The sequence below is a fragment of the Ranitomeya imitator genome, chromosome 2 (genome assembly GCF_032444005.1).
Source record: "Ranitomeya imitator isolate aRanImi1 chromosome 2, aRanImi1.pri, whole genome shotgun sequence".
Lineage (NCBI taxonomy): Eukaryota > Metazoa > Chordata > Amphibia > Anura > Dendrobatidae > Ranitomeya > Ranitomeya imitator.
The window spans coordinates 178,594,044-178,617,917 of record NC_091283.1 but is presented as its reverse complement, the minus strand read 5'-3'; the positions used below and the strand labels follow the sequence as shown (position 1 = coordinate 178,617,917).

Sequence of the window (23,874 nt, the reverse complement as noted above, 5' to 3'; positions counted from 1 at the left end):
TCTCCTCACCTAGAGGATTAGGACAGCGTTTATTGGCTCCGCTATGACAACCCTTTTATATGCCACCAAATTTCCACCCACCCAAAGGGTCTGAAGGCTTCAATAGAACAAGCCGCACTTTCCCCTATGTAATCCCAGGAAACAGCAACTACTAAGCAGAAAGATCTGAGGCCACTGCCCGTCCTACGGGGTCTTCACTGTGGAGATTACAGGTCTGATCCCCTCCTTGACTTTGCTTTGACTGGCAGAAAATCTGATTGATCCGTCTCGATGCCCTTGGAGTGGCGGCCATGGTGGTCGGACCACCCTTCCCAGGAAATGATGGCTGATCCAGAATAGGATTAGAACAAAATTATCCACAATGGTGTTCTGATTTATGTCAGGAGGTATCCCCATATCCACCCGTGTGTATATTACTATGGTACCTGGAGGGTGCGGAGGCCAAAAACTGATCACAAGTATATGGGTCCTGCAACTTCACTCCCAACAAATTCAATGGAGGCTGAGCTGCAATTACTGAGAGGTCCTCCAAACAGATCTAATGGGGCGATCCATTATATGGTGAGACACTTGCGGGTTCCCGTTATACGGTGGCTCTGCAGGGGGGTTCTCAGTATACGGCGAGTCAGCGGGGGGGAGTGTTTCTGGTATTCGGCGGCTCTGTAGGGAGATTTCTGGTATACTGCGGCTCTGTAGGGGGATTTCTGTATACTGCGGCTCTGTAGGGAAATTTATTGTATACGGCGGCTCTGTAGGGGGATTTCTGTATACGGCGGCTCTGTAGGGGGATTTCTGGTGTACGGCGGCTCTGTAGGGGGATTTCTGTATACGGCGGCTCTGTAGGGGGATTTCTGGTGTACGGCGGCTCTGTAGGTGGATTTCTGTATACGGAAGCTCTGTAGGGGGATTTTCGGTATACGGCGGCTCTGTAGGGGGATTTCTGTATATGGCGGCTCTGTAGGGGGATCTCTGTATACGGCGGCTCTGTAGGGGGATTTCTGGTATACGGCGGCTCTAGGGGGATTTCTGTATATGGCGTCTCTGTAGGGGGATTTTCGGTATATGGCGGCTCTGTAGGGGGATTTCTGTATACGGCATCTCTGTAGGGCGATTTCTGTATACGGCGGCTCTGTAGAGGGATTTCTGTATACGGAGGCTCTGTAGGGAGATTTCTGGTGTACGGCGGCTCTGTAATGGGGATCTCTGTATACGGCGGCTCTGTAGGGGGATTTCTGTATACGGCGGCTCTGTAGGGGATTTCTGGTGTACGGCGGCTCTGTAGGGGGATTTCTGTATATGGCGGCTCTGTAGGGGGATTTCTGTATACGGAGGCTCTGTAGGGGGATTTCTGTATACGGCGGCTCTGTAGGGGATTTCTGTATACGGCGGCTCTGTAGGGGGATTTCTGTATATGGCGGCTCTGTAGGGGCATTTCTGTATACGGCGGCTCTGTAGGGGATTTCTGGTGTACGGCGGCTCTGTAGGGGGATTTCTGTATATGGCGGCTCTGTAGGGGGATTTCTGTATACGGAGGCTCTGTAGGGGGATTTCTGTATACGGCGGCTCTGTAGGGGATTTCTGTATACGGCGGCTCTGTAGGGGGATTTCTGTATATGGCGGCTCTGTAGGGGCATTTCTGTATACGGCGGCTCTGTAGGGGGATTTCTGTATACGGCGGCTCTGTAGGGGGATTTCTGTATACGGCGGCTCTGTAGGGGCATTTCTGGTGTACGGCGGCTCTGTAGGGGCATTTCCGTATACGGAGGCTCTGTAGGGGGATTTCTGTATACGGCGGCTCTGTAGAGGGATTTCTGGTGTACGGCGGCTCTGTAGGGGGATTTCTGTATATGGCGGCTCTGTAGGGGGATTTCTGTATATGGCGGCTCTGTAGGGGGATTTCTGTATACGGCGGCTCTGTAGGTGGATTTTTGTATACGGCGGCTCTGTAGGGGGATTTCTGTATACGGAGGCTCTGTAGGGGGATTTCTGTATACGGCGGCTCTGTAGGGTGATTTCTGTATACGGAGGCTCTGTAGGGGCATTTCTGTATACGGCGGCTCTGTAGGGGGATTTCTGTATACGGAGGCTCTGTAGGGGGATTTCTGTATACGGCGGCTCTGTAGGTGGATTTCTGTATACGGCGGCTCTGTAGGGGGATTTCTGTATACGGAGGCTCTGTAGGGGGATTTCTGTATACGGCGGCTCTGTAGGGGGATTTCTGTATACGGAGGCTCTGTAGGGAGATTTCTGTATACGGCGGCTCTGTAGGGGGATTTCTGTATACGGAGGCTCTGTAGGGGGATTTCTGTATACGGCGGCTCTGTAGGGGGATTTCTGTATACGGAGGCTCTGTAGGGAGATTTCTGTATACGGCGGCTCTGTAGGGGGATTTCTGTATACGGAGGCTCTGTAGGGAGATTTCTGTATACGGCGGCTCTGTAGGGGGATTTCTGTATACGGCGGCTCTGTAGAGGGATTTCTGTATACGGAGGCTCTGTAGGGAGATTTCTGGTGTACAGCGGCTCTGTAATGGGGATCTCTGTATACGGCGGCTCTGTAGGGGGATTTCTGTATACGGCGGCTCTGTAGGGGATTTCTGGTGTACGGCGGCTCTGTAGGGGGATTTCTGTATATGGCGGCTCTGTAGGGGGATTTCTGTATACGGAGGCTCTGTAGGGGCATTTCTGTATACGGCGGCTCTGTAGGGGGATTTCTGTATACGGCGGCTCTGTAGGGGGATTTCTGTATACGGCGGCTCTGTAGGGGCATTTCTGGTGTACGGCGGCTCTGTAGGGGCATTTCCGTATACGGAGGCTCTGTAGGGGGATTTCTGTATACGGCGGCTCTGTAGGTGGATTTTTGTATACGGCGGCTCTGTAGGGGGATTTCTGTATACGGAGGCTCTGTAGGGGGATTTCTGTATACGGCGGCTCTGTAGGGGGATTTCTGTATACGGAGGCTCTGTAGGGGCATTTCTGTATGCGGCGGCTCTGTAGGGGGATTTCTGTATACGGAGGCTCTGTAGGGGGATTTCTGTATACGGCGGCTCTGTAGGTGGATTTCTGTATACGGCGGCTCTGTAGGGGGATTTCTGTATACGGAGGCTCTGTAGGGGGATTTCTGTATACGGCGGCTCTGTAGGGGGATTTCTGTATACGGAGGCTCTGTAGGGAGATTTCTGTATACGGCGGCTCTGTAGGGGGATTTCTGTATACGGAGGCTCTGTAGGGGGATTTCTGTATACGGCGGCTCTGTAGGGGGATTTCTGTATACGGAGGCTCTGTAGGGAGATTTCTGTATACGGCGGCTCTGTAGGGGGATTTCTGTATACGGAGGCTCTGTAGGGAGATTTCTGTATACGGCGGCTCTGTAGGGGGATTTCTGTATACGGAGGCTCTGTAAGGGGGATTTCTGTATACGGCGGCTCTGTAGGGGGATTTCTGTATACGGCGGCTCTGTAGGGGGATTTCTGTATACGGCGGCTCTGTAGGGGATTTCTGGTGTACGGCGGCTCTGTAGGGGGATTTCTGTATACGGCGGCTCTGTAAGGGGGATTTCTGTATACGGCGGCTCTGTAGGGGGATTTCTGTATACGGAGGCTCTGTAGGGAGATTTCTGTATACGGCGGCTCTGTAGGGGGATTTCTGTATACGGCGGCTCTGTAGGGGGATTTCTGTATACGGAGGCTCTGTAGGGAGATTTCTGTATACGGCGGCTCTGTAGGGGGATTTCTGTATACGGAGGCTCTGTAGGGAGATTTCTGTATACGGCGGCTCTGTAGGGGGATTTCTGTATACGGAGGCTCTGTAAGGGGGATTTCTGTATACGGCGGCTCTGTAGGGGGATTTCTGTATACGGCGGCTCTGTAGGGGGATTTCTGTATACGGCGGCTCTGTAGGGGATTTCTGGTGTACGGCGGCTCTGTAGGGGGATTTCTGTATACGGCGGCTCTGTAAGGGGGATTTCTGTATATGGCGGCTCTGTAGGGGGATTTCTGTATACGGAGGCTCTGTAGGGAGATTTCTGTATACGGCGGCTCTGTAGGGGGATTTCTGTATACGGCGGCTCTGTAGGGGGATTTCTGTATACGGCGGCTCTGTAGGGGGATTTCTGTATACGGAGGCTCTGTAGGGAGATTTCTGTATACGGCGGCTCTGTAGGGGGATTTCTGTATACGGCGGCTCTGTAGGGGGATTTCTGTATACGGCGGCTCTGTAGGGGGATTTCTGTATACGGCGGCTCTGTAGGGGGATTTCTGTATACGGAGGCTCTGTAGGGAGATTTCTGTATACGGAGGCTCTGTAGGGAGATTTCTGTATACGGCGGCTCTGTAGGGAGATTTCTGTATACGGCGGCTCTGTAGGGGGATTTCTGTATACGGCGGCTCTGTAGGGGGATTTCTGTATATGGCGGCTCTGTAGGGGGATTTCTGTATACGGAGGCTCTGTAGGGAGATTTCTGTATACGGAGGCTCTGTAGGGAGATTTCTGTATACGGCGGCTCTGTAGGGGGATTTCTGTATACGGCGGCTCTGTAGGGGGATTTCTGTATACGGCGGCTCTGTAGGGGGATTTCTGTATACGGCGGCTCTGTAGGGGGATTTCTGTATACGGCGGCTCTGTAGGGGGATTTCTGTATACGGAGGCTCTGTAGGGGGATTTCTGTATACGGCGGCTCTGTAGGGGGATTTCTGTATACGGAGGCTCTGTAGGGAGATTTCTGTATACGGCGGCTCTGTAGGGAGATTTCTGTATACGGCGGCTCTGTAGGGGGATTTCTGTATACGGCGGCTCTGTAGGGGGATTTCTGTATACGGCGGCTCTGTAGGGGGATTTCTGTATACGGAGGCTCTGTAGGGAGATTTCTGTATACGGCGGCTCTGTAGGGGATTTCTGTATACGGAGGCTCTGTAGGGGGATTTCTGTATACGGAGGCTCTGTAGGGAGATTTCTGTATACGGCGGCTCTGTAGGGGGATTTCTGTATACGGAGGCTCTGTAGGGGGATTTCTGTATACGGCGGCTCTGTAGGGAGATTTCTGTATACGGCGGCTCTGTAAGGGGGATTTCTGTATACGGCGGCTCTGTAGGGGATTTCTGGTGTACGGCGGCTCTGTAGGGGGATTTCTGTATACGGCGGCTCTGTAGGGGGATTTCTGTATACGGAGGCTCTGTAGGGAGATTTCTGTATACGGCGGCTCTGTAGGGGGATTTCTGTATACGGCGGCTCTGTAGGGGGATTTCTGTATACGGCGGCTCTGTAGGGGGATTTCTGTATACGGAGGCTCTGTAGGGAGATTTCTGTATACGGAGGCTCTGTAGGGAGATTTCTGTATACGGCGGCTCTGTAGGGGGATTTCTGTATACGGAGGCTCTGTAGGGAGATTTCTGTATACGGAGGCTCTGTAGGGGGATTTCTGTATACGGCGGCTCTGTAGGGGGATTTCTGTATACGGCGGCTCTGTAGGGGGATTTCTGTATACGGCGGCTCTGTAGGGGGATTTCTGTATACGGCGGCTCTGTAGGGAGATTTCTGTATACGGAGGCTCTGTAGGGAGATTTCTGTATACGGCGGCTCTGTAGGGGGATTTCTGTATACGGCGGCTCTGTAGGGGGATTTCTGTATACGGAGGCTCTGTAGGGGGATTTCTGTATACGGCGGCTCTGTAGGGGGATTTCTGTATACGGCGGCTCTGTAGGGGGATTTCTGTATACGGCGGCTCTGTAGGGGGATTTCTGTATACGGCGGCTCTGTAGGGGGATTTCTGTATACGGCGGCTCTGTAGGGAGATTTCTGTATACGGAGGCTCTGTAGGGAGATTTCTGTATACGGCGGCTCTGTAGGGGGATTTCTGTATACGGAGGCTCTGTAGGGAGATTTCTGTATACGGCGGCTCTGTAAGGGGGATTTCTGTATACGGCGGCTCTGTAGGGGATTTCTGTATACGGCGGCTCTGTAGGGGGATTTCTGTATACGGCGGCTCTGTAGGGGGATTTCTGTATACGGCGGCTCTGTAAGGGGGATTTCTGTATACGGCGGCTCTGTAGGGAGATTTCTGTATACGGCGGCTCTGTAGGGGGATTTCTGTATACGGAGGCTCTGTAGGGAGATTTCTGTATACGGCGGCTCTGTAAGGGGGATTTCTGTATACGGCGGCTCTGTAGGGGATTTCTGGTGTACGGCGGCTCTGTAGGGGGATTTCTGTATACGGCGGCTCTGTAGGGGGATTTCTGTATACGGCGGCTCTGTAGGGGGATTTCTGTATACGGCGGCTCTGTAGGGGGATTTCTGTATACGGCGGCTCTGTAGGGGGATTTCTGTATACGGCGGCTCTGTAGGGAGATTTCTGTATACGGAGGCTCTGTAGGGAGATTTCTGTATACGGCGGCTCTGTAGGGGGATTTCTGTATACGGAGGCTCTGTAGGGAGATTTCTGTATACGGCGGCTCTGTAGGGGGATTTCTGTATACGGCGGCTCTGTAGGTGGATTTCTGTATACGGCGGCTCTGTAAGGGGGATTTCTGTATACGGCGGCTCTGTAGGGGATTTCTGGTGTACGGCGGCTCTGTAGGGGGATTTCTGTATACGGCGGCTCTGTAAGGGGGATTTCTGTATATGGCGGATCAGACGCCGGGGCGTTCTCGGTATACGGCACTCCCGGTATATGCTCGGGTCAGCACAAAATGCTGCAATGGTTGTCAGCGCATCGCAGCTATAAAAGTGTGGAGATGGAGACCCATAGAGTAGGGATGTCCTGCAGTCTATTGAGCCTGAACTCATAGCTTCTATCACATAGATATAGGTAGTGGCAGCCCTGTAATCCGGCATTTAATGATCCGGCACCAGATTATTTCTGCTGTAACCACGTGTACTTTACTGCCTGCTGTAGACTGGGAAGAACAGGGCGTGGTCTGCTGATGACGAGTCTCCGCCCCATTATGGAATTCACGCCCATATTGATAGCTGAGTACGTGTAGGGTGTGGTCTGCTGATGGACAGTCTCCGCCCCATTATGGAATTCACGCCCATATCAATAGCTGAGTACGTGATAGGGCGTGGTCTGCTGATGGACAGTCTCCGCCCCAACATGGAGTCCACGCCCATATCAATAGCTGAGTACGTGACGGGGCGTGGTCTGCTGATGGACGATCCTCCGCCTTTCCCTCAGGAGGCCGTGACTGAGCGTGGTCCAGATCCTGGGCTCTCCGCCTCTTTTCCCGCCCCTTACAGGGGTTTCCAGTGTATGACGTCACGGGGTGAGAGGTCGGCTGCACGGTAGCGATGGCCGGCTGTTCCGGGATGCCGCGGGCGGCGCTGCAGATTCTCCTGGTCGGGGCCGTGCTGCTGTTGCTGGCTGCGGAGAAGACGCTGTATGGGCCGCAGGATGCTGGCATCGCCATACTGGCGCGGAGATCGGTGCCCGGCGCCCTGTATAACTCCTCGTCTGCCTGGCTGCTGGAGTTCTACTCCTCCTGGTGCGGCCATTGCATCAACTACGCCCCCACCTGGCGGGACCTGGGCGCTGATGTGCAGGGTGAGAGCGGGGGGGATGTAGCGTCCACTGGTGGAGGGGGATGGGGATGTAGCGTCCACTGGTGGAGGAGGAGGGGGATGTAGCGTCCACTGGTGGAGGGGGATTGGGATGTAGCGTCCACTGGTGGAGGAGGAGGGGGATGTAGCGTCCTCTGGTGGAGGAGGAGGAGGATGTAGCGTCCACCGGTGGAGTGGGATGGGGATGTAGCGTCCACTGGTGGAGGAGGAGGGGGATGTAGCGTCCTCTGGTGGAGGAGGAGGGGGATGTAGCGTCCACTGGTGGAGGGGGATGGGGATGTAGCGTCCACTGGTGGAGGGGGATGGGGATGTAGCGTCCTCTGGTGGAGGAGGAGGGGGATGTAGCGTCCACTGGTGGAGGGGGATGGGGATGTAGCGTCCACTGGTGGAGGGGGATGGGGATGTAGCGTCCACTGGTGGAGGGGGATGGGGATGTAGCGTCCACTGGTGGAGGAGGAGGGGGATGTAGCGTCCACTGGTGGAGGAGGAGGGGGATGTAGCGTCCACTGGTGGAGGAGGGGGGGATGTAGCGTCCACTGGTGGAGGAGGAGGGGGATGTAGCGTCCACTGGTGGAGGAGGTGGGGGATGTAGCGTCCTCTGGTGGAGGAGGTGGGGGATGTAGCATCCTCTGGTGGAGGAGGAGGGGGATGTAGCGTCCTCTGGTGGAGGAGGAGGGGGATGTAGCGTCCTCTGGTGGAGGAGGAGGGGGATGTAGCGTCCTCTGGTGGAGGAGGAGGGGGATGTAGCGTCCTCTGGTGGAGGAGGAGGGGGATGTAGCGTCCACTGGTGGAGGGGGATGGGGATGTAGCGTCCACTGGTGGAGGGGGATGTAGCGTCCACTGGTGGAGGAGGAGGGGGATGTAGCGTCCACTGGTGGAGGAGGAGGGGGATGTAGCGTCCACTGGTGGAGGAGGAGGGGGATGTAGCGTCCACTGGTGGAGGAGGAGGGGGATGTAGCGTCCACTGGTGGAGGAGGAGGGGGATGTAGCGTCCACTGGTGGAGGAGGAGGGGGATGTAGCGTCCACTGGTGGAGGAGGAGGGGGATGTAGCGTCCACTGGTGGAGGGAGGAGAAGGGGAGTGTAGCATCTTCTGTGCCACATGGAACATGTATGTTATACGGACCCCGCATATACTGATGTGTGCCATGTGGGCTGTGTACAATATACGGTGCCCGCTGTATACTGATATGTGCCACGTGACCTGTGTACAATATCCGGTGCTTGCTGTATACTGATATGTGCCACGTGGGCTGTGTACAATATACGGTGCCTGCTGTATACTGATATGTGCCACGTGACCTGTGTACAATATACGCTGCCCGCTGTATACTCATATGTGACCTGTGTACAATATACGGTGCTCGCTGTATACTGATATGTGCCACGTGACCTGTGTACAATATACGGTGCTCGCTGTATACTGATATGTGCCACGTGGGCTGTGTACAATATTCGGTGCCTGCTGTATACTGATATGTGCCACGTGTGCTGTGTACAATATTCGGTGCCTGCTGTATACTGATATGTGCCACTTGGGCTGCGTACAATATTCGGTGCCTGCTGTATACTGATATGTGCCACGTGAGCTTGTACAATATTCGGTGCCTGCTGTATACTGATATGTGCCACGTGACCTGCGTACAATATACGCTGCCCGCTGTATACTGATATGTGCCATCTGGGCTGTGTACAATATACGGTGCCCGCTGTATACTTGTATGTGACCTGTGTACAATATACGGTGCCCGCTGTATACTGATATGTGCCACGTGGGCTGTGTACAATATACGGTGCACGCTGAATACTGATATGTGCCACGTGGGCTGTGTACAATATACGGTGCCTGCTGTATACTGATATGTGCCACGTGGGCTGTGTGCAATATACAGTGCTCGCTGTATACTGATATGTGCCACGTGGGCTGTGTACAATATACTGTGCACGCTGTATACTGATAGGTGCCACGTGGGCTGTATACTGATAGGTGCCACGTGGGCTGTGTACAATATACGGTGCTCGCTGTATACTGATAGGTGCCACGTGGGCTGTGTACAATATACGGTGCTCGCTGTATACTGATATGTGCCATATGGGCTGTGTACAATATACGGTGCTCGCTGTATACTGATATGTGCCACGTGGGCTGTGTACAATATACAGTGCCTGCTGTATACTGATATGTGCCACGTGGGCTGTGTACAATATACGGTGCTCGCTGTATACTGATATGTGCCACGTGGGCTGTGTACAATATACGGTGCCCGCTGTATACTGATAGGTGCTACGTGGGCTGTGTACAATATACGGTGCTCGCTGTATACTGATATGTGCCACGTGACCTGAGTACAATATACGGTGCCCGCTGTATACTGATATGTGCCACGTGACCTGAGTACAATATACGGTGCTCGCTGTATACTGATAGGTGCCACGTGGGCTGTGTACAATATACGGTGATAGGTGCCACGTGGGCTGTGTACAATATACGGTGCTCGCTGTATACTGATAGGTGCCACGTGGGCTGTGTACAATATACGGTGCTCGCTGTATACTGATAGGTGCCACGTGGGCTGTGTACAATATACGGTGCTCGCTGTATACTGATAGGTGCCACGTGGGCTGTGTACAATATACGGTGCTCGCTGTATACTGATAGGTGCCACGTGGGCTGTGTACAATATACGGTGCTCGCTGTATACTGATATGTGCCATGTGGGCTGTGTACAATATATGGTGCACGCTGTATTATGATAGGTGCCACGTGGGCTGTATACTGATAGGTGCCACGTGGGCTGTGTACAATATACGGTGCTCGCTGTATACTGATAGGTGCCACGTGGGCTGTGTACAATATACGGTGCTCGCTGTATACTGATATGTGCCAAGTTGGCTGTGTACAATATACGGTGCTCGCTGTATACTGATATGTGCCATGTGGGCTGTGTACAATATACGGTGCTCGCTGTATACTGATATGTGCCACGTGACCTGAGCACAATATACGGTGCTCGCTGTATACTGATATGTGCCACGTGGGCTGTGTACAATATACGGTGCTCGCTGTATACTGATATGTTCCATGTGGGCTGTGTACAATATACGGTGCACGCTGTATACTGATAGGTGCCACGTGGGCTGTATACTGATAGGTGCCACGTGGGCTGTGTACAATATACGGTGCTCGCTGTATACTGATAGGTGCCACGTGGGCTGTGTACAATATACGGTGCTCGCTGTATACTGATATGTGCCAAGTTGGCTGTGTACAATATACGGTGCTCGCTGTATACTGATATGTGCCATGTGGGCTGTGTACAATATACGGTGCTCGCTGTATACTGATATGTGCCACGTGACCTGAGCACAATATACGGTGCTCGCTGTATACTGATATGTGCCACGTGACCTGAGCACAATATACGGTGCTCGCTGTATACTGATATGTGCCACGTGGGCTGTGTAGAATATACGGTGCTCGCTGTATACTGATATGTGCCACGTGGGCTGTGTACAATATACGGTGGTCGCTGTATACTGATAGGTGCCACGTGGGCTGTGTACAATATACGGTGCATGCTGTATACTGATAGGTGCCACGTGGGCTGTGTACAATATACAGTGCTCGCTGTATACTGATATGTGCCACGTGGGCTGTGTACAATATACGGTGCACGCTGTATATTGATAGGTGCCACGTGGGCTGTATACTGATAGGTGCCACGTGGGCTGTGTACAATATACGGTGCATGCTGTATACTGATAGGTGCCATGTGACCTGAGTACAATATACGGTGCCCGCTGTATACTGATATGTGCCACGTGGGCTGTGTACAATATACGGTGCATGCTGTATATTGATAGGTGCCACGTGGGCTGTATACTGATAGGTGCCACGTGGGCTGTGTACAATATACGGTGCTCGCTGTATACTGATATGTGCCACGTGACCTTGTACAATATACGGTGCCCGCTGTATACTGATAGGTGCCACGTGGGCTGTGTACAATATACGGTGCTCGCTGTATACTGATATGTGCCACGTTGGCTGTGTACAATATACGGTGTTCGCTGTATACTGATATGTGCCACGTGACCTGAGCACAATATACGGTGCTCGCTGTATACTGATATGTGCCACGTTGGCTGTGTGCAATATACAGTGCCGCTGTATACTGATATGTGCCACATGGGCTGTGTACAATATACGGTGCTCGCTGTATACTGATATGTGCCACGTGGGCTGTGTACAATATACGGTGCCCGCTGTATACTGATAGGTGCCACGTGGGCTGTGTACAATATACGGTGCCCGCTGTATACTGATAGGTGCCACGTGGGCTGTGTACAATATACGGTGCCCGCTGTATACTGATAGGTGCCACGTGACCTGTGTACAATATACGGTGCCCGCTGTATACTGATAGGTGCCACGTGGGCTGTGTACAATATACGGTGCCCGCTGTATACTGATAGGTGCCACGTGGGCTGTGTACAATATACGGTGCTCGCTGAATACTGATAGGTGCCACGTGGGCTGGATACAATATACGGTGCTCGCTGTATACTGATATGTGCCACGTGACCTGTGTACAATATACGGTGCCCGCTGTATACTGATAGGTGCCATGTGGGCTGTGTACAATATACGGTGCCCGCTGTATACTGATTTGTGCCACGTGTGTACGGTATACTGTGTACGTGCTTTGTGTTCAGTTATTTCTTTGTCAGAGCTGATAAACCCGAAAAACCAGGCGATGCGTCAGTGTAACCTCAGGTCCTGGTATTTCCCTGTGTTGCCACGTTTGGTGCCTTCATCTTCTCTTTTGTGTTGGTCCTTGGAGAAAATGCCGTATTCTGGCTGTGATGGGGGCACATGCCCTTCTTTGACAAGTCCTGACCAATACTCAAAGGGGTCGACCTTCTCCATTCAGTCCTGTCCTTCTACATATAAATGGTGGTCCGACTTTCCTCGCTGCGACCGATCAGAGGGTCATTGACTAGTTTCCCTGTGAATCTGCGCCGTTGTGGGGCTGGGGAACGCGGCCTCCTTGTCACCTTGTGTATCCCTGCTCTGTCACCTGCTGCTCGCGCTTCACGTTGGGTGAAGGTTTCCTTTCTGCTTTGATGCTGCTCCTTTTTTTCTAATCCCTCATTAGCGCACCCTGTCATTAGAGTAATAATGGCGTGTGGTAAGCCGCCGCACACTTCTACCTGCCAAGAGGAGATTCCAGCGTCACTGGGAAATGGCTGCATCGAGCAGCATGATACATTTATGTGATGATGTGAAGCTGTGGCCACTAGGGGGCGTTCACTTCAGCGGAGATAGGACGATCGGGCATATTGGAGCTTAGTGTGTCCAATCCTCTGTTCTTACAGATCAGCAGCCATCAAAGCTTGCCTGCAGTCGCCGTACTCTCCTTTCCCTAATGAGAACACATGGAAGTTTGCAATTAACCCCATCTTGTTCGGTTACGCCACAGTGTGGATCAGGCTCAGAACTGACATCCCTGTTGTCACATCCCTTTAAGTAGTCCATGTCTGGGGTTGGTGTCATGGAGGGAGGAGGGGGTTGTAGTTTACATTCATATTTCTTCAACTCCCTTAGGGTCAACTTCACACAATGGCTACTGTTATAGTGGGCAGGTGGCGGCAGCGTTGTACAGCTGGCACCTGCCTCCCATCTGCCTCGATCCCAGTTAGCTCCGATCACGGCTGTCTAACTGCTTAAATGCCCTTGTTAGTCACTGACCGCAGCATTTAGGTCCGCGCAGTCACAGTGGCGAGTCCATTTGAGCCCCCATATCTGTCCTGTAACGGGCCCCCGTTGCTGCCATCTTGGTGCTCCTCCAAAGCCCAATCTATGGTTTGGATTCATAGCCAGTGACTCTGACTATATACTTCTATGACGCTGGCTATATACAGCTATGACTCTGGCTATATACGGCTATGACTCTGCCTATATACGGCTATGACTCTGGCTATATACGGCTATGACTCTGGCTATATACGGCTATGACTCTGGCTATATACGGCTATGACTCTGGCTATATACGGCTATGACTCTGGCTATATACGGCTATGACTCTGGCTATATACGGCTATGACTCTGGCTATATACGGCTATGACTCTGGCTATATACGGCTATGACTCTGCCTATATACGGCTATGACTCTGGCTATATACGGCTATGACTCTGGCTATATACGGCTATGACTCTGGCTATATACGGCTATGACTCTGGCTATATACGGCTATGACTCTGGCTATATACGGCTATGACTCTGGCTATATACGGCTATGACTCTGGCTATATACGGCTATGACTCTGGCTATATACGGCTATGACTCTGGCTATATACGGCTATGACTCTGGCTATATACGGCTATGACTCTGGCTATATACGGCTATGACTCTGGCTATATACGGCTATGACTCTGGCTATATACGGCTATGACTCTGGCTATATACGGCTATGACTCTGGCTATATACGGCTATGACTCTGGCTATATACGGCTATGACTCTGGCTATATACAGCTGTACTGAGCTATTACAATCTATAGTACAGGCAACCGGACGTCCACAGGATCAAATAAAAGAAAAAGTGAAAAAAAAAAAAAATCCCAGTTTCTAAAAAAAAAAGTGAAAATGATAATATGTATTTGGTATTGCCGCATAGGTAAAAGTTTGATCTATCGGAATATATCTCTACGTAATCTGTGAAGAGAGGAAAAAAATAGAAAAGCCAAAATTGCCATTTTTCTATTGCTTCAGTTTCTAAAAAAAAAAAGTTATAAAAATTCATCGAGAAGTCGTTCGTACCCCAAAATGTTAGTGTTAACAAGCGTCCCACTGCGAAAATAGCGAGACATCATACGGCTCAATCAACGTGGGGCTAATGGCCCTTGGAAAAAGGGGAAGAAAAAAGCCACAATTGGAGGTGTCAGGAAGGGGTTATGTATCGAGAATGGCTCAGTGTATGGACCCCTCTAATTACGGGGGATGATCACCCTCCCACGGCCGTGTCTCCATGAACGATCCTTGGTCCGTTGATCAGATGCTTTGGTGACCCCGACGCCCCCGTACCCTACAGCTTCCTCCCGGCCCGGGTTGCCCACTCCCCATCTGCTGCAACCAGAGCCGGGCCGCCATTGTCAGGCAACATTAACATTTAAGGGCCTGGGCTGGAGGAGGGCGAGAAGTGACCGTCTCCACACTCTCCACTCTCAAGCCCAAGTTTTTGTCCTGCGGCGGAGGGTCACTTTGTGCTGCGTACAATGGTCGAGTAGATCTTTTGTCCGGGGGCTCAATAGCTTTCCATCTGTCATCAGATACCTCCAGTTTCCTCATCTGTCACCTCGTCTGCTGCAAACCGACATCTCCTCAGCTGTCACACCCCTTTAAGTTTGCCCGGGCTGGGGTTGTAGTTTCCATTCTTGTGGTATTGAGTATCTGTATCGCCAGTCCACTAAGTTCTGACTTTCCCATTGTTACATTACTACTTGCTGTCAGTGAGTGGTAACCTTCATAAAGGCTATCAGAAACAGCGCCACCTCTGACCAATGGTTGCGTTGGGTATTGCAACACAGCCCACTTGAAGTGAGCGAGGAACCACAGTCATAGGGCAGCGGTGCTGGTGGAGACCCTGGTGGGCATTGCCCCTTTTATTTGGCCGTCACTGTGATCCAGCTTCAGTGATGGGGGAGGATGGGGGTGGTGGTGTGACTACTAAACATATGGACGTCCCTTTCAGGGGACACGGTGGGTTCTCCATAAGTGTGGACGCTTTATCTGTGCTGATAGAGATGAGCAACCTGACCCCACTTTATAGATTGCGGGCATTGGATACGGCGGTGCCAGGCTGCAGCGGAGCATATGGGAGAGCAGCGGGTGCTATACCGGTAATGTGATCTGTTGCCGCCTGTCACAGCTCTGACCCCCTGATGTTCCTTCCCTTTTAGACTGGAATCCCGCAATAAGGATCGGAGTGCTGAACTGCGCCGACGAGGAGAACACGGCCATCTGCAAAGACTATGGCGTCCAGTTCTACCCAACGTTTCGGGTGAGTGTGGCGTGGGCACGATCATGGCATACAGCCAGCAACTACAGGACGGCAAAGTCGCCCCCTCATATACCAGCATTTCCAACCACTGCGAAGCACCAGTTGTCGTAAAACACTAAAACTCCAAGCATGCCCATTAACAGCTTCATGTTGGAAGTGGATTTAAAGGGATTGTTGTTGGAAGGGCCCAAGACAAGACACTGTCTGCATCAGCTGTTGTCAACCCTTTAAATGGCGCTGTCAATCACAGTTCATAGGATGGTGCCATTCTGTGCAACAATTTTCCCCCACCCTGCTTCGCAATTATGGGGTGCCGATGGTATGGACCCTATGAAGACCTCCTTGGCTGCCATGTTGGTCCTCTGTGAAGCCCAGACTCAGGCTCTCAGTTACATAGGAGACTCGTTATAGCCACAGACTACGATGCAGGAGGAGAAGAAAACAAATGATCACAGGTCCCTCACTGAATGTAATAAAGTAATAAGCAAACAGCAAGGTCTTTCAACAAAGCCACTCACTTTCCCACTAGGTCAGAGGGGCGCTCACCCGCCACTCTCTTTCCCGTTAGGTCAGAGAAGCGCTCACCCGCCACTCACTTTCCCATTAGGTCAGAGGGGCGCTCACCCGCCACTCACTTTCCCGTTAGGTCAGAGGGACGCTCACCCGCCACTCACTTTCCTGTTAGGTCAGAGGGGTGCTCGCCCACCACTTGTTTGCTCATTAGGTCAGAGGGGTGCTCGCCCAACACTCACTTTCCCGTTAGGTCAGAGGGGAGGTCTCGCCCACCACTTGTTTGCTCATTAGGTCAGAGGGGCACTCACCCGCCACTCACTTTCCCGTTAGGTCAAAGGAGCACTCACCCGCCACTCACTTTCCCGTTAGGTCAAAGGAGCACTCACCCGCCACTCACTTTCCCGTTAGGTCAAAGGAGCACTCACCCGCCACTCACTTTCCCGTTAGGTCAGAGGGACGCTCACCCGCCACTCACTTTCCTGTTAGGTCAGAGGGGTGCTCACCCACCACTTGCTTGCTCATTAGGTCAGAGGGGTGCTCGCCCACCACTCACTTTCCCGTTAGGTGAGAGGGGAGGTCTCGCCCACCACTTGTTTGCTCATTAGGTCAGAGGGGCGCTCACCCGCCACTCACTTTCCCGTTAGGTCAGAGGGGCGCTCACCCGCCACTCACTTTCCCGTTAGGTCAAAGGAGCGCTCACCCGCCACTCACTTTCCTGTTAGGTCAGAGGGGCGCTCGCCGGTCTCTTGTTTGCTCATTAGGTCAGAGGGGTGCTCGCCCACCACTCACTTTCCCGTTAGGTCAGAGGGACGCTCACCCGCCACTCACTTTCCTGTTAGGTCAGAGGGGTGCTCACCCACCACTTGTTTGCTCATTAGGTCAGAGGGGTGCTCGCCCACCACTCACTTTCCCGTTAGGTCAGAGGGGAGGTCTCGCCCACCACTTGTTTGCTCATTAGGTCAGAGGGGCGCTCACCCGCCACTCACTTTCCCGTTAGGTCAGAGGGGCGCTCACCCGCCACTCACTTTCCCGTTAGGTCAGAGGGGCACTCACCCGCCACTCACTTTCCCGTTAGGTCAAAGGAGCGCTCACCCGCCACTCACTTTCCTGTTAGGTCAGAGGGGCGCTCGCCGGTCTCTTGTTTGCTCATTAGGTATGAGGGGCGCTCACCTGCTGTCACTTTGTGGACGTCTGATTCTAAATGTTAAAAATGTTTTTTTTTCTTGTTCTTTTTAGTTCTTTAGTCCATTTACGAAAGACTTTACTCAAGGAGAAAACTACAAAGGTAATTTAATGGCGGGGATTTCTTGGTACTGTAACATTTATGAGTTCTCTTTAGGATCAGTTTGGTGGGGGTCTGACTACTGCCGCCCCCCTGATGAGCAGCTGATGAAGCCAAGGTGCTCTGGTTGCTTAACACAGCCATCGAGCCGTGACATTAAGCTTTGCTACACATTTCTGATGTATCGCCCTCACACCTGCAGACATATCTCTGCTTCCTCCCTTAATTTTGTGACTTTCTCTTCTTTTTCCAATATTGCCTCTGCCCACCCCTCCCTCACCAATCGCCAGCACCAGGTATGGGGTCTGCACATCAGAACCGTGTAGTCGTGTTTAATGTTGGGGTTGGGGGGTCACTTTACTGCTTATCAGTAGTGATGAGCGAGTGTACTCGTTGCTCCGGTTTTCCGTGACCTCCGAGTATTTTTTAGTGCTCGGAGATATAGTTTTTATTGCCCCAGCTGAATGATTTACATCTGGTAGCCAGCATAAGTACATGTGGGGGTTGCCTGGTTGCTAGGGAATCCCCACATGTAATCAAGCTGTCTAGTAGCTGTAAATCATTCAGCTGTCATGATGCGCTACTGCCAGGGAGCCGGGGAATCAGGCATGCACAGTGCTAGAGGGCAGAATGTGCGCCATGCTTGATAACTCATTTTTATTGAGCCCTTTTGAAGCTGGCCAGGATTGCTGGATCGCGCCGTTACCCCCTAATTCCTGACAGTTTCAGCTCAATGCTTACGAGCCAGACAGCAGGGGTGGTCGGTATCCTTGGCAATGAGCTATAAACAAAAGAAAAACATTAATATCTCAAGAACGGCTGCAAGTTTTAATAACCAGTAAATGGAAAATGTTTTGCTTTTACAAGCACTATCCAACAATATCCAGCTCTGAACACGAGAAAACCCCTTTAAATGGTAGTGAGCTGCAGTACCAGACTCAGCCACCACAGATGTGCCGCGCTGCATCTGGTAAACCATGAAGAAAACGTGCTTCCTTCATGTGATCACTGGCGGCGCTGGCAGTCAGTCTGATAGTGATGTCCTGCCCGGTATCTCTCGCCGCCGTGCTCACATTGTTCCCTCTGATCTTTGCTGTTTAGCGGAAGCTGATAGAGAAGTCCAGACGGTCCGACACGTCATAATCGATTACCTGGAGAGCCTCCCTGCCGAGCACAGACCCCCAGCGTGCCCCTCGCTCCAGCCAATCAGGTGAGCTGATGTAGCATAGCTCATTTTGCCTTACCTATTGGGCTCACTTTATGGATTATTAGGGTTTTTACTTCTCCACAGAGTGAATGTCAATGTTTTTTTTTGTTTTTTAGCTCCAGTGACGTCACGTCTCTCCTTACCCAGAAGGACCCCCGGTACACCGCCATCATCTTTGAAAGCGAGACCTCGTACATCGGACGTGAGGTGGGTTTCCTGCCCGGCCAGCAGCGGACATCATGGTGGTGGGCTGTCCCGCTTAGATTTGTGTGTCCTGTTCATCTGCAGCAAGCGGCCATACGTCTGCGTTACCCACTCAGATCAATGGACAGACGCGGGAATCTCCGCAACCAAATCTGCCGCGTGTGAACTTGCATTGTGCATTGCTCCGCGCTCCTCCTGACTTAACCCCGCGCTGTCCTCCTGTAGGTGATCCTGGACTTGATGCAGTTCGAGCACATCACGGTGCGGAGGACGCTGGACTCAGATAAGGCCATGTTGAAGAGGCTCGGGGTTGTGGCGGTGCCGTCATGTTACCTGATCTATCCGAACGCTTCACATGGATTAATTAACATGTAAGTATCTAAGTGTCTGTAAGAGATACAAGGCGCTTTCCTCCCTTTTTATATGTGTAGGGTTACGTGACGGAAACATTGTACCTACTAGTCAGGCCTTCCCCAACATGGCTCCACCGTTCATTCACAGTTTCCCCCTTGTTTTAATTGTGGGGTCTTTCTCACTGTAATCTCTCCTACCGTGGCACCCTATGCCTTGCAGGGGTTATGCTACGAGAACTTTTCTCCCCTATCCACGGTCTAATTGCATGGACCCCTATCAATCATTAGATGAGGGGGTCCGACACTGCAGGATCCTTTATGTCTGTGTATACAGCGTTACTGCCTGCTACTCCCATAGACATTGAATGGAGTGGCACCATGCCTGCCTTGCCATCCGGGGTCCAAAATCACCTCCTAGGGTGTCAGCGACCAGACGCTTTTTACCCATCATCTATAAGCTATTTACTAGGGGTATAGATAACCAGGGGCTGTGGTCATATGACGACCCCTCTAAAATTACAGTTTATAGGGCACAGAGTGTTGGTGAGAGCTGCAGTTTGTCCCCAGGAGCTGCTCTTCACACACCATGTTATAGCCTGTCACTACTGAACGCCCAGATGACAGAAGCTGTGTATGATCGGTGGGCTCGGTATACATCGCCATCCATTTATTTCTAGCCCTCCATTCATATGGGTCTGTGAGGTCCGATCTGGTGGTCAGTGGGGTCCCGGCAGTCAGACCATATATAACCCCTATAGGGAACGTAGTGACGAGAGACTAATGTTCTGCTGGACAATGACAGAATCTGCATCAGACGCCCCGTGCTCTTATAATCCAGCTTTCCTCAGGGTACGGACATGACACATATGGAGTGATAAATGGCAGCTGGAATTTGTAAATCAAGTCTGGGACCTAGACGGACCCTGTGACCAGCGCGCTCTGGTGACCCCAAATCATTCATCAGTTTGATAGGCGATTTTCAGATTTTACCCTTTGTCTCCTGTGTGGGCGCCTCATTTACTTACTGAAGAAACCTATGAATATTTATAGCCGGCTGAGAGCAAATCTCACATTGATGTCTGACAGTGAGCGCCCCCTAGAGCAAAGCCGATGAATGCCAATTTATTCCTCATTGGGGGACACAGGACCATGGGGTGTTATGCTGCTGCCACTAGGAGGACACTAAGTAAACACAAAGAGTTAACTCCCCTTCTGCAGTATACACCCCTTGACTGGCCAGTAACGACTCAGTTCTTGCTTAGTGTCTGTAGGAGGCACTTGGGTCTGTTCAGACCCCACCATTTATTATTTTATTTCTTATTTTCTGTAAATTTTTATTTTTTATCTAACGGAGTGAAGGGGCGATAGACTCCTTTTTAGGGCCCGCTCTCCCCCGAACCATCAACAGGCGAGTATACCTCCCCGTACCTCTCCTGAGACGAATGGGGCACGCCTAACCTAAACCCAGGGCGACGGTTCCTACTCGGTCCCGATCTCCCCCATATAGGTGGACGAGCACATAGAGTATACCTCTCATGTGCATCTCCCGGGCTCCACCGCACTCAAGCCCTCACCATCTTGTAGTCTCCACGGTAGCCGTATGTCCCCTGCGGCAGGCACATCAGCACGGCGGCACAGCCATAAGTCCCCTTCGGCAGGCACACATATGACGCTCTCCATCCCCCAGCGCAGGGAGGACCGATTGAGCTGGAGGCCGCACCGAGGCTCGGTGAGTAGTCCCCTCCATCATGCTGCAGCGTGGGAGGATGCGGTCCGGGTCCCTGGGGAGAGGCGCCGCTGGTTGGTGACAGCGGCGATCGTTTGGCGCTACACCGCGCTCGATGGCGCGCGCCACCAGCAGCCTGCACAAATTTAGTCCCCGGCTTTTTAGCCGGACTAGGCCACGTTTATATATAAAATTCCCGCCCACCGCTGGAGCCCCGCCCACCGCTCAGGCGCTTCTCGTTCTGAACGAGAACAGCCCTGCAAGTCTCGGGCGCCATCTTAGGACTCCTCTCCTGTGTGGAATTCATCACAAACACTTCCTCCCTAGGGACACCGACACAGGACCGTGGGTAAGCTGCTCCTCCCTATAGGGAAACGCTTAACCCCTTCTCTGCATCCCTGCTATTGCAGTATTTTGGAGGCACAGACATATACTATGTCTCAATCTAAGGAGGCAAAAAGGGGCAACAAAAAGCACACTGTATTTTTTACCGTATGTGCCACTTGCAATTCTCCCCTGCCACGTGCTCACACTACCCCTTTGTGCCAGAACTGTGACCCGGCCGGTGCGCAGCCGCCTTCTGCCTCCCCCTCCAATGTCTCCACCGACCCCGTCGGGCCTAACCCTCCTGAGTGGGCCGCTTCCTTGTCACGTTCCATGGATTCATTGGCCAAGGCACTGGAATCCTTCCGGGGATCCTCTATAAACCAGAACTCCCCTCCGTCGACCGCAACGGAATCCGCTGACCGGTGCAGGGCAGTCCGACCACAGGGGCTGTACTTTGCTTCGAGAATCTCGGGGTTCTAGGAAAAGAGCCCATGCCTCGCCCCCCATACACGCTCGAGGTTCAGCATTGGGGAGCTCCACCTCTCGCTCCCCTTCTCCCGATGGTCGCAGCGTACATGATTCGGAATACGAGTCAGAGGAGTCTTTAACTCAGGACTGTTCGATAGGTCAGGATACACTTGACTCCCTCATTGAGGCAGTCAATAAATCACCGATGGTAGACGAGGAATCTGTCTCCACTCAGGAACACGTAGTGTCTTTTAAAAAGACTAAACGTGTCCCAAAAAAAATATATATATATATTTGATAATCACCCTGAGTTCCAGGACATCGTCCAAAAACACAGGGAACATCCAGATAAGCGTTTTACGGCCCAAAAGGCCACAGAAGCCAAATATCCCTTTTCCAAGGACCTGATGAAGGAGTGCCGTATCACGCCTCGCATCCAAAACAATCCTATCCTTGTCCGACGGTTCATCGGTCAAAAACCCTTCTGACCGTCAAATTGACTACCTAGCTCGCTCAGTCTTTGAAGCTTTAGGAGCAGCACTCCTTCCATCTTTTGCGGCTACCTGGGTGGCTAAGGCAATGGTTGCCTGGGCAGAGGTGTTAACCTCTACCGTTCACGGCATTAATCTTCCCTCAGAGGTGGCCAGACTCGCTAACCAGATAGCTCAGGCTGGAGACTTTGGTGTCAACACTTCTATAGATGCGGCTAATTGAGCAGCTCAAGCGGCCGCAAACGCAATTTCCATCAGGAGGGCCTTGTGGCTCAGGGATTGGCGTGCAGATTCTACCTCTAAAAAGTCGCTGACTCTTACCACGATGGCCGTTTATTTGGAGAAAAGCTAGACCAAATCATTTCTGATGCTACCGGAGGGAAGAGTAAATTCCTTGCTCAGCAGAAACCTACACGGCCCTTTCGGAATCAACAGCAGTTTCGATTCCGATCCTTTCGTAACAACTCCGGTTGGTCCCCTGGTTCGGGATGGCGGGGAGACCGAAATCCCCAGGTCTCATACAGACCTAACCGTTCCTGGAAGCCCAGACCGAGACCCTCTGGTTCCAAGGCATCCGCACCCACTAAACCTTCTACTCAATTACTCGTCGTCGTGTTCGGCAGACACCGACAGAGTAGGCGGACGTCTTCTCTTGTTGCACCAAAATTGGCTCTCGGTCGTCCACGATGAGTGGGTCAGAGAGCTAGTGTCCTCCGGATACAAGATCAAGTTTTCTTCCATCCCCCCTCCGCGCTTCTTCCAGTCTTCTAATAATCTTTAGTAATCTTTATTTTTATATAGCGCTAACATATTCCGCAGCGCTTTACATTTTGCACACATTATCATCACTGTCCCCGATGGGGCTCACAATCTAAATTCCCTATCAGTATGTCTTTGGAATGTGGGAGGAAACCGGAGAACCCGGAGGAAACCCACGCAAACACTGAGAGAACATACAAAACTCTTTGCAGATGTTGTCCTTGGTGGGGCTTGAACCCAGGATTCCAGCGCTGCAAGGCTGCAGTGCTAACCACTGCGCCACCGTTCCGCCCACACGGTCTTCTCCCGAAGCAAGGGCGTCACATCTCCTTCAGGCCATACAGGCGCTTTGAAGGGGGACGGTGTCCTCGTTCCGGTTCCTCGAAACCAGAGGTTCAGGGGATTCTACTCGAACCTATTCGTGGTCCCAAAAAAAGGACGGGGCTCTACGGCCCATCCTGGATCTCAAGCTGCTAAACAAGTTCGTACGGGTTCGACACTTCAGAATGGACTGGCTCCATTCCGTTGTCGCGTCTCTGGAAAGAGGAGAGTTCCTTGCATCCATAGACATCAAGGACGCCTATCTCCACATCCCGATCTGTTCCTCTCATCAGCAGTTCCTGCGCTTCGCAGTCCAGGACGAACATTTCCAGTTTGTGGCCTTACCTTTCGGACTCGCCACTGCCCCCAGAGTGTTCACAAAAGTCATGGCCATTCTTCACGCTCGGGGAGTGGTATTTCTCCCGTACCTGGACGACCTATTGATCAAAGGGCCTTCCCACTCTGCATGCGCAGTCTGTCAGGATAACCGTGGATTCTCTTTCTCGCCTGGGTTGGAAAATGAACTTCAAGAAATCATCTCCGGTGCCAGCTCAGCAAATCTGCTTCCTGGGTATGATTTTGGATTCTTCCCGTGGGTTAGTCATTCT

At 52.2% G+C, this 23,874-nt stretch overlaps 2 protein-coding genes across 3 annotated transcripts in view; one reads left to right on the top strand and one right to left on the bottom strand.

Annotated features, from left to right (window-relative positions):
• Positions 1-731: 731 nt before the first annotated feature.
• LOC138666308 (uncharacterized) lies at positions 732-1,751 on the bottom strand. The gene has a single exon (XM_069754535.1). It carries the CDS (start codon positions 1,749-1,751, stop codon positions 732-734), a length of 1,020 nt encoding a protein of 339 aa, XP_069610636.1.
• Positions 1,752-7,229: 5,478 nt separating this feature from the next.
• The window catches only part of QSOX2 (quiescin sulfhydryl oxidase 2), a 41,533-nt gene continuing 24,888 nt past the window's right edge, over positions 7,230-23,874 (top strand). For both annotated transcript variants that reach the window (XR_011318029.1, XM_069748131.1), the window contains exons 1-6: positions 7,230-7,533; positions 15,515-15,615; positions 17,365-17,413; positions 18,512-18,620; positions 18,734-18,824; positions 19,047-19,192. Coding sequence is in view for 1 of the 2 variants with exons in the window: in XM_069748131.1 (XP_069604232.1) it covers positions 7,281-7,533; positions 15,515-15,615; positions 17,365-17,413; positions 18,512-18,620; positions 18,734-18,824; positions 19,047-19,192 (749 nt within the window). In the remaining variant the exon portion in view is untranslated. The remainder of the gene's footprint in view (positions 7,534-15,514; positions 15,616-17,364; positions 17,414-18,511; positions 18,621-18,733; positions 18,825-19,046; positions 19,193-23,874) is intronic.

Coding starts and splice junctions, on each gene's coding strand:
- LOC138666308 (XM_069754535.1), bottom strand. CDS start 1,751: ATGCCCCTACAGAGCCGCCGTACACCAGAAATGCCCCTACAGAGCCGC.